Genomic DNA, 14,656 nt, shown 5'->3' with positions numbered 1-14,656 from the left:
TAATTGGCATCCAACGTCAAAAAAACGCCAGCTATCAGTAAAAAGACGAGATAACATGCAGCTGTTGGATCTGGATATAGTAGTATTGATATACCACAATCTTTTGATCTGCCTTCTATGCCTAGTTTCAGACGCTTCCAACAAATAAATCAATTTCAACACATCAAAGTATTTTGCAAATTCGCCAAATCAAACACCAAGCCCAGTGTATAAATCCTAAACATCGCGTTACATCACTTTCTTAGAAATGCTACTGTTGCAACACGCGACCCAACTGATCCTCCAAACATGAATGTTGGATACGTGCGTATGTGGTCAACATATTCAAATATGGCATCTCTGCCCGCCGCATCTTGGTTACCATCATCAGCTTCGCGTGACCCACCATTTCTCCTTTGATTGTAAACCTCAACCTCTTGTATCAGTTCATCTTTCGTGTTATTGCACGATGTAATAACCTTAACAAGTACAAACCAAATGAGATTGGAATTTCATTATAAACCTACAAGGCTACGACTAGAGGTAACAGATATAGTCTATAAGTGCACACTATGTTGAGATATCATGTGAGTAAATAAAGATACAGATACAAGATGAACCGTAATGAAAGGAATCTAATATGCAATAATATAGATACTCACCACCAACCCACCAGAAGCCACAAGTCCTGATACAGAGTCCCAATACATTATCCTGAAATCATTATTTACAAATATGATCAAAAGGTCCAACTTTTGAGTGGTTCAAATTCTTGATCAGGATATTTCTATAGGTTGGCACCATTTTCAATATTTAAGCTCTAGTTTATTAATCTACACACAAAAGGGCCTGCATTTGAGGAAACCCCAGCATGACTAGAAAGAAGCATGACCACTTGGGGGAGTGGTAGAGAGGAACAATGAAACAGTATGCAGTATAATAGGACATTAACATAGAAGCCCACACTGTTGAAAATACTATTTACCTTTTGATAGGACCATCAGGATGCAATCCAATTGCATCCAGTGTTCCTTTATCTGTGACTAGCTGAAATTTCCGATCTAGTTTTGTGTCAAGAATATCATCAACCTGAAAAATAGTTTGAAGAAAAAGATCAACCTATTCATATATAACATGGAAAACAAAAGGTTGATTAAAGTATATGCATTGTGAAGAAGCCTTAAGTGAGCACTTTACTGAAGGAAAAAGACTTCCCTGATGAAATATTTGATCCCTAGGTAATAAGAACTGAAGAATGTTTGGCACGCCTTATTAAGCAAAGTTATTGATGATTTGATCCCAAAAGGATTAGGTATTTCACAATGATATATCTGGTCTAAAATTTTGCCTAGAATGTTCAATTTATAATTAGGCTAGTCACAAACCACTATACATCGGTAACAAACATATAATGCCAAAATACAGTAGATTATTTGTATAATGGTTAGAGACAAGTACTTAAAAACCAATTACTTTCATTTATAGATAAAGTGATAGGTCAATTAATCAAGGTTTCAAATCATAGAAAATGATAACGAAAACTGATGCAACATTGCATGAAACATAAATTTAGAGCAAATGTTAGAGAATGATTCTCTTATATAAGATGTCTGAAGACGTAAAGAGTAAGTGGAGTACTAACTAAAGACAAGCAAGGATAGCTACATTGTACAACTCAAATGTCTTGTAGTCAAACAATGCTGTTCTTCCAAAAATTTGCAGACTACAAAGAATGTTGTTCTTCCAAAAATTTGCATTATATTTATGTCCTTAGATAAAACAGCCTCAACTGGTACAAAACAGTATCAATAATTAGCAGTTCATTTACAGAAAAACAAGGATAGAAGAAAAACAACTTTTTAGTATTAGATCAGCATTCAGATTCAGTGAGTGTAACTGGCTCTCCCAAAGAATACTCAACTAATTTAAACTAAGAAACAATATTGTAGTAACAATGAGTATCCAGTAGCGTCCGTATCAATTATCACAGGTTTAGGCTGCAAGAGAACAAGAACGAGATGATAAATATTTGGGGTCTTACCAGGAATTTAATATTAGGGAATCCATCACGCTGTGCAAGGTTTCGAGCTAGGTCAACAGCTGCTTCACTGTAATCAGTTCCAGTGAGATCTGAGAACCTGTGAGGTGAAAGTAGTGACAAGTTGGAATCAAACTTCATCAAAATCAGCAAGAGACAATCAACATTAATCATCACAAAATATATAGCAACGCAAGACCCCACTTGTGCATTAAACTCCGCATTAAGCCACATGAAATTCTCAATTGCAACTTGCAAGCACACTTTATTTCAAGAATTTGATTCCAGCAGAGGCAATGCTTAGCACACATTTGGCACTTTCTTGCAGAAATTTCACACTATATAATATCGTAAGCATGTAACAGATACTTTTTGTTAATTTTATACAACTTAATTTATTAAGACTAATATGCTGGAGACTGCTGCTTAAAAAAATAGATCTGAAGTGAAGTCTTGATTGGCGTAATACGAACCTACAAGGACCAGTGTCAATAAATCAAAAGTGATGTCCCTGGAATAAATCAAACTACTTCCTTAAAAGGCATATGAAGTAAAATATCCATCAATATACGCCAGTATGAAAATTGATATAGGGTAGAAAAGCCCCATAAGCCTATGTTTATCGGTTATTCAGCAGTTGTATGATATCCCAACTAATTACCAATGCATCAATATCTCCAAACCATCACAAAACACTAACAGGACGTTCTCTATCTCTCTATCTCCTATCAGTCTTCCTTAAGTTCTTAACACAAAACTTGCATTATTGGAAGCTGGACTCTTTTTGTAGCCCCTCCTATGGCTGATGAGGCAAGACAAACAGCATCTTTAGCTGCTGGAGCTATATGTTTCACGAAAATAATTGTAGGGAAGCCTATCAGCCTATGTAAGTCTCATTGCAGGGAACGGATACCACTCCCTGCCCTACAATACAAGGACACAACTTCAGTATAAATTGTTGCAACTAACTAAGATAGCAATGCTCTCTGGAAATAATTTCCTTCAATGTAGAGTATAACTAGATAGGTGTATAATGCAACAGCCATAAAAATGCAAGACAGGTATCCAGCACCTAAAAGTGTGTACCGCACAAAAGATCTTTAGGAACAGGAGAAAAAAAAAAGAGAGAAATGAAATAACAAGCAGAACATTTAGAGTTTACTGTACCCCAGCTTACTGAGCTCCTGAAGAAGCAAGCCATTACCAGTACCAACATCCAGAATGCTCCATCCAGATAAGTCTTTTTCAGGCTGCCCAGCAGGCAAACAGTTTGTACTGTCTACATGGTTTGGCAAGTTACGCTGAGAAATTTCAAGGCATACACTTTTGGTCCATGAAGCCATATTTTCCATCACATCAGGTCCAAACCTACAAATTAAAACGTACATGACGAACTTATAGCTGATAAGGTTTGATATAATCACTTCCACAGCAGACAGAACAAGAACAGATGATATAACGAACTTATGCATTGTGATCATTTTCCTTCATGCAAAGTAGTCGCAGCGTATGTAAAGATCTGTTAGTTAGTTAAATATCGTGGTTTTACTTATTTCAATTGTACTGACTTCAGATACATATTTTGAATAAAATAATAAGCAAAGTAGTAGAAAATTTACAATGAGTGGTTTAGATACTCCAAATTTTATTTATAAGATCTGATATAAACCTGCCTATAGTGTTACTTAATACAGAGGAAGAATAACCTAAAGATGAAACATGTCACATTGTTAGTACACTGAGAAAATTTATCCTCTTCAAGAGTCTAGACCACCTGCACTTATCGAACACTCTCCTAAAATCACCCAAGACTTGTAACCATACATGAACATGGTAATCTCATCCTAATCAGAAATCCAAAAAACAATACTCCAACGGCAATAAGGAAATCCATGAAATTATCTGATGTTAAACACGAAGACTAGTTAGGGAGTAGGGAGAATAACTGAGACTCTGAGAGCAAACATAATCTTTCTCCATCACAGAGTTGGGACAGAACAACAATAGTTTCTAAGAATGAAATTGGAATACACCAACTGTCCAGAAACCAGATGTAGACTCACCAAACTTCTCCAGCATGACCATGTTCTCGGAAATTTGCCAATTCATCTGCATATGCTGCATCCCAGTAACTCTGGAATCCCAGCATTGATGAAACTGCCTCCGCATCTGGCTCCTCTTTGTCAGAACTGCTCAACACAAACATCAGAATTTTCTGAGTTCGAAACCACACAAATAAGTCATCCCATGACGAATGAAATTGAGAACCTATTTTGTAATTCCCATAATTAGTTAGCATTCTACACTATCAGTGGGAGAAGAATCCCCAAACGAAGTGACTAGCCATTTCAGAAAATCATGCTATGGCAACGTGGAGTTCAATTATTAGCATACCAAGCAAATTCAAACAGATCACTTGAAAGGCTAAAGTGTTACGAATCGGAACTAAGGCAGAAATGACCTGTAGTCGGACGCGGCACGGTAAGCAGCGGAGGAGAGCGCTTCAGCGGCGTCAGCCTGACGCTGCTCGTCATCGAGAGTGCTTCCATAATCGCTCTTTATGGACCAAGAGTCGGCGGCTATGGAACGGTCATCATCGGAGATCAGATCGATGGCGGCAACCTGCCGAGCAGCTTGCGATACGTCGGAATCCTCCGGCGGCAATCTGATTCCCGCCATGTAGACCGAATCACGGAGATATGTGATAGAGGGATTGAGTGAGAAACCCTAGTGAGAGGAGTTTGGGGATTTCAGGAAAGAGAAGATGAGGAGGAAGTAATGGGAAGCTGCTCGCATGATTTCAGCGTGTGACCATGGTAGGGGTATACTTGAAATTTCAAATTTAGACTTCGTACTAATTTTTTATTTTTTTAATTAAACCAAATTGGATCTGCACACTAAATAATTCAGTAACAAGGCTAAAATATCGTACTCCGTGCTACTACTACAATATCTCAAGCAAGATTCAACAGGTAAGGCATACAACAAGGAGAGACGTGACTTACGGGATAGAGGAGGTATAGGATCCAATAGATCATCACTCTCTAGCTGACCACAACCTATCAAAGGAGAACTAGGAGTACGAATATACACATCTAAATCCATTCTTGCATCCACAAAGAGCAAGTACGACTTAAATCTCTTAAGAAAATTTGTTTTTACTCTTTCATTCTTAGGGCTTGTTCACTATGCATGAGGTGGGTTCTCAAGATATGAAACAAGAGCAGAAATACGATTGTTGGGCCCACCTAATTGACAACTTAATGGGGCGTTCAGTTAATAAGAATTGAGCTGCAGTTTTGACCCAATTTTTTTGTCATTTATTTTTTGCTGCTTTTTTCCAGATAAAGTTACCGCTTTGCCCTTAAACATTTCAGCAAATTTAATTAGCCGCGCAGAACGAAAAGTTAGCGGCAATTGAAAAATTGAACATTGCCTTTTCCAATAAATTTAATTTGCCGCGCAGAGGATCGAAGTTAGCGGCAAATGAAAAATTGAACATTGCCTTTTCCAATAAATAAATGAACGAACCAGTCAGATTCTATCACAAACATTAGTTCATCTCAAACAGAAAAAATGCAATCCAGAGCACTCTCAATGAAAGGTAATCCCCGTTTATTTTGAAGTGTAAAATATGTCGACTTGTTAGGAATTTTTCAAGAGACTGTATTCACCCCCACCCCCAATTTTGTTGGTTTATATTTGGGTATGCGTATCTTAGGCATGTTGTTCACCAATGTTGTGTTGATATGTTGGGGGTATATTCCCCCTCGTTTCGTGTTTGATTTTGTAGGTCCGATTCCACCTACTAAACGGCCAAGGTCAGAGGGATTAGATGGTGGTATCAACTTGGGAGGAGGTGTGTTCTGTTTTACTAATCCAAGATGCTATTTTTTGTATTGCTTTTCCATTATATGTCTGTAATTTATGGTCAGTGCACTATATTTGTGTTTATAGCCTCTGTGGGAATGAATTTTTCACCAAGGCAGAAGTTTCGGAAGGGAGACCGCTCCCGTAGGATGTGGACACCGCGCGAGGAAGAAATTCTGGCTGCCTCACTCCTTGAACTCGTTGCTAGAGGGTGGAAATCGGATAATGGCTTCCGTTCAGGTTACCAAAGTAAGATCGAAGATAGTTTTCGTGCAGAATTTCCCGACTCCGATATCAAAGGGACCCCTCACATCAATTCAAAAATATCGGCATGGAAGAAAAGTTATGGTCTGCTGCGATCCATTCTGAGTAGGACAGGTATTGGTTTCAACAGTGACGGCAAGTATAAGATCGAGTGTGATGATGAGCAATGGGAACAAATTGTTCAGGTATTGTCTCAAGGCTTCAATCACTTAACCCTCCTCCAGTTTACCGTTCTCTGAATATTTTTTTTTGTGATTTATGCAACTAACTAAAGATACCAAAATTACAGGCCGACAAGGAAACAAAGTTTATGCGCACGAAGTCATGGCCCTTATTCGAGATATGGAAGAGTATTTTTGGCAAGGATCGTGCCGGAGGTGGTGGGGCAGAGCAAGTAGATGCAGCGGCGGCACGAGTCCGTGCCCAACTCGCGGGGGGCAGTCAATCCAACGACAACAACAACTACTACTACCCTACTTTCGAAGATTTCTCCCCGGATCCAAGTGTTCCCCTAACTGATATCCCTGATGTTATTGAAACCATTACAAGATCTTCAACCAAGGAGGCATCAACCAACAAACCTAGCAGGTTCAAAGGAAAAACTGACTCTGGTGACAACGCTATGATGGAGTTCCTTGCAAATCTACACAATGAAACCAATGCAAGGTTGGAGGTCATCTCGGAAAGGATCGGCTATGAGTTTGACTTGGGCAAGGCTAGGCAAGATGTTTATGATAAACTAGGTACTGTGGAAGGCCTGACCATAGCACAACGCTATCAGCTATGCAACATACTGGGAGACAAGCCTCAGCGCCTTGAGGTGTTTATTGGTATGCCGGAAGATGCTCGGCTTGGGTATGTGTTGATGCTTATTGATGAACATCGCAGGGGGATCTGAATGATCGTTTAGTCGTTGGTATATTTGCTTTTGTAGCTACGTTTTGTATGTTTAAACTAGTATTATAGTGTCCGACCAATCAACCTTTTGTACTTAACTAGTTATATGTATGGTCGTGACATGATCGAATTCTGTTGCAGTGTATATGAACCTGCATCTCTTTATCCTCATCGTCAACGGTTTATAGTTGACAACTTTTGTGAATGGATGTTTTCCAATATTGGGGATAATTGCAGTTGTAACTTTGACCCCCGTTTATGCTAAGTTGTGGCACATTTGCATGTCTTAGATGTATTAAACGAAGGCATAATTTTTTATATAATTAGATATGCATCAATACAAGTGCTTCTGAAATACAAAATAAGTGAGCAGCCTACATACATCCACAAAAGAGTAGTGAGGAGATTATAAACACAAAGTCCTTTACTACGTTGTTCACATTGCAAAACTCACACATTGTGCGTTGCGACAGGACTTTTATCTCCTTGCTTACAGCCTTCATTTATGCTGATGTGGCAACAACCCATTGAGTGAGTTGGAACCACAAGAACTTCCAAGTGGCGAGACACAAAGCTGGCCGGCAGGGGCACGCATATGGGGTGGTAGTGGTTTACGGAAAGTCGCAACACTCTCGGCCCTGGTTCGTATCGCTGTACTTGACTCCATGTCCGTAGTTGGTAGGTCTTCATCAAACAGTTTACGCCTAACATATGTTCGAGGAACGGTCGCAGGGGAGTTTACTTCTTCGTCAATCGCTCCTGCATTGCCCATGTGTAGTTCGCTTGACAGCTTCTCTGTGTCGTCGGATATGACAATCACTTCGGTTGATGGCTCCGGTTTCGCATCGTCCCTACCAAAAAGGCACACAAGTTTGGAGTACATGGGCTCTTCGTGATGGTAATACGCTCTCGCCAAGTCATTGTTCTACAAAACAACATATGGTTGATGATACAAACCACAAAACATGTAATTTTTTATAGGAGACATAATTTTTTTCTATCGTCTGAAAGCCAATAATATTGAACAAAACTTCATACCTCAAAGATTTGAAGCCAGACTTCGTCAGAGGCAATCACAGACTTGGAGGGGTAATCCCACCTGGCGCCTGGGAACGTCACGACCTCATTGAAGGCTTTGTAGCGCGAATGCAGCACGTCCACGCGTACATCGACTTCAATTGTAGTGAACTTGACTCCTCCGATGCTCGCAATCTCAGAGGCCGCAGTACGCACAAGACTCCAACTGGGGAAGAGGGGGTTCGTGTATTGCGGATCAGACTGCCTGCTCAACAAAGAATCCAGGAGGATATTGTCACAATCTGCAGTCCATTTTCCTTTGTAAAGTAGAACAGCTTGTGGAGGAATATCCATGGCTGCGATAATTGAGAAAGAGTGTAGCTGTGGTGGATGAAAATGACAAAGTTCTTCACCTTTAAATACCAAAACAGACTCATCAACCCCCAAACCATAATTAAACATGACATTAATTACGATGGACATATATCTACCCCTAATTTTCACCAATTTGGAATATATACACTTCAGCCTCTTTACTTTGTTGATGGACATATATCTACCTCCTTACAAATGGAGTACTTGATACAAGAGGTCATAGTTTTATAAATAAAAATAATAAGTATATTTTTAGTTTGGTGTTTTAAATTAAATATAAATTTAAAAAATCTTGATATTTTCCAAACACAGGAAAGTAAAGTTACTATGAATCATATTTAAAGGGGTTTTTTTTCTAGGAATCATTTTCTTAAACTTTATTTTGTAAACCCAAACCCCAAAAAAATTTTATACATAACCACAAATTGATCTGGAACCCCCAACCCAAAAAAATTGTTAACTTAACAAACATAAAATTTCCGGTTGTTAATTTCAAAAACATACCAATTTTTATCCAATAAGTACTATTCAAAAGCTTCCCCATCAAAACACCACCCCTTTTACGAGAAGCAAAGCCATGAACCTAATCAAGACATTGAGCTTAATTTAAACCCCAGGGTTTTTATTTTTTTTAAAAATTTGGGCAAAACAATAAGGACCAATAATAAATTCCTCTAAACAAAAAGAGAAAGGAAATAACAAAACCCCCAATCACCAAAATTACGAAAGTAAAATAGTGGAAAAAAAAGGCACAAATGTTAACAAGATGACGAAATCGGAAGAAGGGGTCATAAAAATCGGATTTAGTTAACAAAAAAACCTATCAATTCATCCACATGTTCATTCCCTAGTGTCCCCCTAGTTTGAGTCCACTCGGGGCTTTGGCTAAATTGCCCCATAATAAACGCCTATGTTGTCTTGTGAGCTACCTCGAAAAACCCCCTCCCAAACTCCCTTTCTATTGGATCTACCTCCATCTCCCGGCAGGCCAAAATTTTGGAGAAAAAGGGGCGGGGCATAATAAAAAAGGGTTTGAGTCTCTTGGGGGAAAAGGCCGCACTTGAAAAAGGGTCCCCCATCGCATCTTTAAGGCGCAAATGCGCGTTCGATGATGTTTGGGGCCTTAGTATGGCGCATGTTGAACATTTCTTTTTGGGTCTTGTGGGGCCTCCATGCCGGGCCAAACTCATTAAGATGATAAGAAGGGAAAGGTATGGTGTGAGGAAACCATTCTTTTTAAACGTACGCATTATCGCACAATAGTAACAACCCAGATCAACCCAAAAAAAACAAAAACTTGATTCACTACTAATTTATACACAACTTCTTCCCAAAATTTTCTACAATGTAGACCAACATTTCCTTGTCACCCTTTAACCCATTATCCAAAGGGATCTCTTAGAATGCGGGAGTCCCCGCGGGCCCCCTTTCCCCTCCGGGGAGCAGATACACAGTTTCATATTTGGTCCCTACGGCAAGGGTATTAGTCGCTATCGCCCCCTTTCCCAGTTCTTTTGAGGCTTGTCGTCGGTCGGACAATTTCGTTGATGTGTGTTCCATCAAGAGCACCAAGGCCCCCTTAAAGCAAAGAAAAACAAAAGGGCGGACCATCGGTTTTTACTCATTATTTATTATTTTTAATTTTTTAGGGGAACCAAAAAACAATACCTTAAACCATTTCCATCTATGGTGGGGGCGGGTTTTTGGGGGCGGGGGGTGGGTTTGGCCATTAAAAAAGAGTGCGAGGCCCCCAAAATTTCCCCCACTTTGTGCCCCACCCCCTGCCGGTGGCCCCCGGGTCCCGGCGGAAAACTCAGGTTTTTTTTCATGATGGGCCCCCAAAACCCGGGGAAAATGGGAACTTTTTTCCCCAAGTAAAAGTTCTCCCCCTTCCCAAACCACCCCCGCATATATTCCAGACACAGCAGTTAAAAATTTCGGGCCCTTCCAAGTTTGAAAACGGTGATCAAAAATGAATCGATCTTCAGATGCTTTATTTGGCGGTCCATTTTATTCAAAATTTTGTCCGTAGTCAAGGATCCTTCTTTTGACAATCGGGTGCGTGCATTCATGTACTTGACGAGGGATCGGTGGTTTCAACAGGGAAAAAGTAGCAAATACCCTGACGGCATGACGGATCTCGTATTTGGTTGTGCGGCTGCGCATTTCGTAAGAGGCAGCAGATTTTTGCACCTCTATTTTGATTGAACAAAATACAACTCAACACATACAAGACACAATGATCTCCAAATCAGAGGAAAACTACATCAATTCCGTATCAATTGACGATTCAAATAGCAACAGATAATCCACAAGATATGAACAAATTACCATAACGTATGAAAGCGACTCAACCTAAAATATAGATATTCTCTACCACAAAAAAACAGATATTAACAAATATCAGATTTTATCTCAAATTGGACCCCTCGGAATGGAGAATACAGAGAGAATTCGCGACTTACTTGGGTAAAATGGATTAGAGCTTGCAAATCCTTGTATGTGGGTGGGTGGACTCAATCGTAGGAGACTCGTCGTTCTCTGCACAAAACACAAATCAATTTTAGGAAAGGCAGGTCGAAGGCCATTTCAAATTGTTAGGCCTTCAAGGCCTGAAGCATTGGTGAATGGAAATTGCACTGCGAATGTGTTCTCAAGATGACAACGGCCCTGCTATAACTTTGAATGCACCTCCGAACGAAAAAAAAAAACTTAACTCCGATGCTGTTGAATTTTAATGCTGAGGATTTTGTATTGATAAGTGGATGGCAAATAGGGCGAACTCCGACGCTGTTGAACTTTCACACCGCCATTGTAGAACTAGGGCAAATTTAATTTTGGATGAGTTCAAATTCAATTTCAAACTGGGTGAAAATGAGAGTCTTGGGGCACAGTAGACTTTTGGCACTCAATTCTGGACACAATCTACGATGCTGCTCCAATTAGCACCCTCTTGTCAATAAATGAAAATTGGGTTATTATGGGTGTAATAGTGCGGGCCGAGCTTATATTGTAGGGCCTGGCATAATTGACTAATGGATAGTGAACATCAGTTTTGGTTAAGAAATAGAGCCAAAACTCACTATCTCATGCATAGTGAACAAGCCCTAGAATTTCAATAGGAGTCGATATTATATCGTACACTATGACGAGTTGTGGCAGAGCGAATTAAGAACAAGGTGTATAGTTTTACCCGAAAACACTCTAAACTACGAAAACAAGATGTTTCTTTGTTCGGTCTTGGATTTCCATTTTAGCTTGTTAAATGTTTCTTTTGTTAATTTTTATTATTTATGGTTCCTAATTATGCTCATATTGATTATATAGAAAATAGTTAAGATAACAAAAGAAAAAAGATTAATTTAATTTTAAATCTCTAAGTCGATATAATTATTTATTACATCCACAATATGAAATTCCTAGATCCACCACTACCGACTAGTTCAAAGATCTATTATCCCGATTTCGAACAAGATGAGAATGCTAGGAAGACTTTTCAAGCGTACCAGATCTCCACTCTCTCCATCAAACGCCATCCATATGTTCTAAACTGCGAGGACCTTGTTTTCAGTCTCATCTCAAGCATCCTCAATTAAAAAATAATACTTGTCGTTTTGTGCGAAAACAATACTATTTCCTAGCATTATTATTCGTGTTATGTCCGTTTTCTTAAATGTTTATATTTCAGTTTTAACAATAAAGAAAGATCAAAATTATTTAGTGTGATTCAGCTCCCAAAGGATGTGTCCGCCCGCCACAAAATCATGTAACTTTTGTTAATTATATTTCACGTAATTAAATGGAGTATTTCTCCCATCAACTTTCTCTAAAATGCAAATGTATGAGAACAAAGGTCAATAAGGATGATTGGTTTATTTATTTTGCAAGCCCAAAAACATTGGCCCAGAAAAGGGAGGTCCAATATTTTGGGACTAGTAAAAGTAGTTAAGTACTCCGTATTTGGGATTTGGCTATATTTTTTTTTGCTAAAATCAAACCAAATTGATGTCATGAATTTATATATGCTTGAACTTTATTATAGTCGTACGGTCATACCATCATAGTTGAGTTTTTTTTTCTAAATAGGGTAGTTCCACCTATATTATATTGTACTACTTTGTTCTCTTTCTCACTCTATACTCTCTACTCTATATTCTATTTACTTTGTTATCTCTCCACCTTACAAAGTAACCATCATTTTCTTTTTCTTAATCTCCATGAAGTAATGAAATGTCTCAATTATGATAGAACATAGGGAGTATTGTTGCTTGATATTGATTACCCTATTCAGTATTTGCAAGAAATTGTCCCAAGTATAAACTTATGATCAGTAGGTCAAGAGATTGTCCCCAAGTTTAAGCATTGGGGTTTTTTCAGTAGCATAGCTTATTGCCTTACTTCCAACTCATAATTTCTAACATAGCGGCAAACACTCGCAACCTAAACATTGATTCTTTTTTGAAGTACCGATTGAGATATGGCGAATAGCTACGCATCCTTCCAAGATCACCAAATCATGATTAGCAAATGCCAGCTACTTTTTGTACCTAATTTGTATCTTACACCTATATAGAAAATATTTAAGATGATATTTGTGGTGCAATGGATAAATAATTTAATCGAACCATATATTCTAAATAAGCTAGGTAAATAATCAAAGTTAGACTTTGTGAGATTTGGTGCTTAATTCCGTAGTCGCATTGGGATTTTATCAATCTTGCCTGATTCAGATCATGAAAAGAAAATTACGATCTAATAATTACTCATGTCCATGTTTATTGTGGTTTGAATATATATATTTTTTTAATTATGGTCAGAATAATTTATATATTAATTTACAACTCAAAATAAATTTTTCATTTTAAATCAGTTGTACAATATAGATCAATTATGTTCGGTTAAATGGTCTACTAGGAGGCCTGAGAAATTTTGACACGATATAAAAATCTGACATGAACATGCACAAAATCAATGGATTTGAATCAAATTTTATTATATTCGTGTTCTTATTGGGTTAACCCATTGAACCCGATAATATTGATATAGGTTTGGATGACCCATTAAAAAGTGATATAATCACCGTAACTATTTATTTATAAAATAATAAAGTTTTTAGTTTTATTATCTAGGTTCGTGTAAATCAGATTTTTATTGTACAAATCAAGTATAAATTGTGTAATATCAAATTTTAATTGTGTAAATCATTTTTTTATCAAATAATATCATATGTTAATCATGTAAATCATGTTTTACCATATAATATCAGGTTTTAATCATGTAAATTAGGTTCAAATCATTATCATGTCCTGTAAATCCATATTACATAGTGTTGTTAACATATTACATTAGTGTTCCGGTTGAGATTTTTTTGAATATATCATGTTATCACGTAGTATTTGGAAAACGATACTTTTAATCAAACAACCTTGTTATTGCGTCGTGTTAGCCTATTATCGATCAAATAAATCGAAAAGAAGAGTGCAACCAGTTAGTACATTTTAATACGTTTACAATTCTTCAATCCCTTTCCTAACTTTGGATAATCACGTTCCCAGCTTAACTAAAAAAAATTAATACTAATAATAAGTTTTCTCTTCGCCTAAATTTGAAAGAGCAAACTTAAAAAAATATAAAAATATATCTATATAATATTTTCTCCTTTTCCTTGATCAAAATCCCTCATCTAGCAAAAGCAGGTTCTTCAGCAATGGTCTCCAGCAACGGCTTCTTCGATCTGCAGAAAGACACCCTCTGCTTGAACTCCGCCACCGAGAAATCATCAATATCGTCGAAATTGAGCTTCGGCTCACCCGATTTCTCAGCAACGCTCTTCACAATCTGCACATCGCCGCCGCCGCTACACGGCAGGATCCTCACGCTCCCCCTCGACATTCGCTTCGCGGAGGAGTTCGCCGCCAGGAACAGAGCGCCCATGTCCGCCGCCGCCACCACCGCGTTAACCTTACTCATCGGAAAAAACACGTACACATTCCCCATCTCCAGATCCTCATCCGCATTCAGCGCGTGGAATCTCCTCCCGATCTGGAGAGACTTGGTGTTCACGACGAAGGAATTTGGCACCTCCAGCATGAGCTCCGCCGCCTTCGTCGGCTCGTGGAGCGGCCGCAGCTCGCCGGAGGGGAAAATGACCTTTGTAGCCCTGCTTGAACCTTTCCCGGCGGGGCCCGAGAGAGTGCATGAGACGTAATTTCCCAT

At 38.6% G+C, this 14,656-nt stretch overlaps 3 protein-coding genes across 3 annotated transcripts; 1 reads left to right on the top strand and 2 right to left on the bottom strand.

Annotated features, from left to right (window-relative positions):
* Positions 1–32: 32 nt before the first annotated feature.
* Positions 33–4,828, bottom strand: LOC125201239 (EEF1A lysine methyltransferase 2). The gene is made up of 7 exons (XM_048099272.1): positions 4,479–4,828; positions 4,081–4,206; positions 3,185–3,385; positions 2,021–2,117; positions 965–1,068; positions 642–693; positions 33–458 (listed from the first exon to the last, which is right to left on the bottom strand). The coding sequence occupies exons 1-7, from the start codon at positions 4,694–4,696 to the stop codon at positions 234–236; spliced, it is 1,023 nt and encodes a 340-aa protein (XP_047955229.1). The 5' UTR covers positions 4,697–4,828; the 3' UTR covers positions 33–233.
* A 1,358-nt stretch (positions 4,829–6,186) lies between these two features.
* Positions 6,187–7,241, top strand: LOC125204070. The gene is made up of 2 exons (XM_048102617.1): positions 6,187–6,336; positions 6,441–7,241. Exon 2 carries the CDS (start codon positions 6,462–6,464, stop codon positions 7,047–7,049), a length of 588 nt encoding a protein of 195 aa, XP_047958574.1. The 5' UTR covers positions 6,187–6,336; positions 6,441–6,461; the 3' UTR covers positions 7,050–7,241.
* Positions 7,242–14,119: 6,878 nt separating this feature from the next.
* LOC125187414 lies at positions 14,120–14,656 on the bottom strand. Its single transcript, XM_048084006.1, has one exon. The coding sequence runs from the start codon at positions 14,654–14,656 to the stop codon at positions 14,120–14,122; it is 537 nt and encodes a 178-aa protein (XP_047939963.1).

This window comes from Salvia hispanica, chromosome 1 (genome assembly GCF_023119035.1).
Source record: "Salvia hispanica cultivar TCC Black 2014 chromosome 1, UniMelb_Shisp_WGS_1.0, whole genome shotgun sequence".
Lineage (NCBI taxonomy): Eukaryota > Viridiplantae > Streptophyta > Magnoliopsida > Lamiales > Lamiaceae > Salvia > Salvia hispanica.
This window is presented reverse-complemented; position numbering and strand designations above follow the sequence as displayed.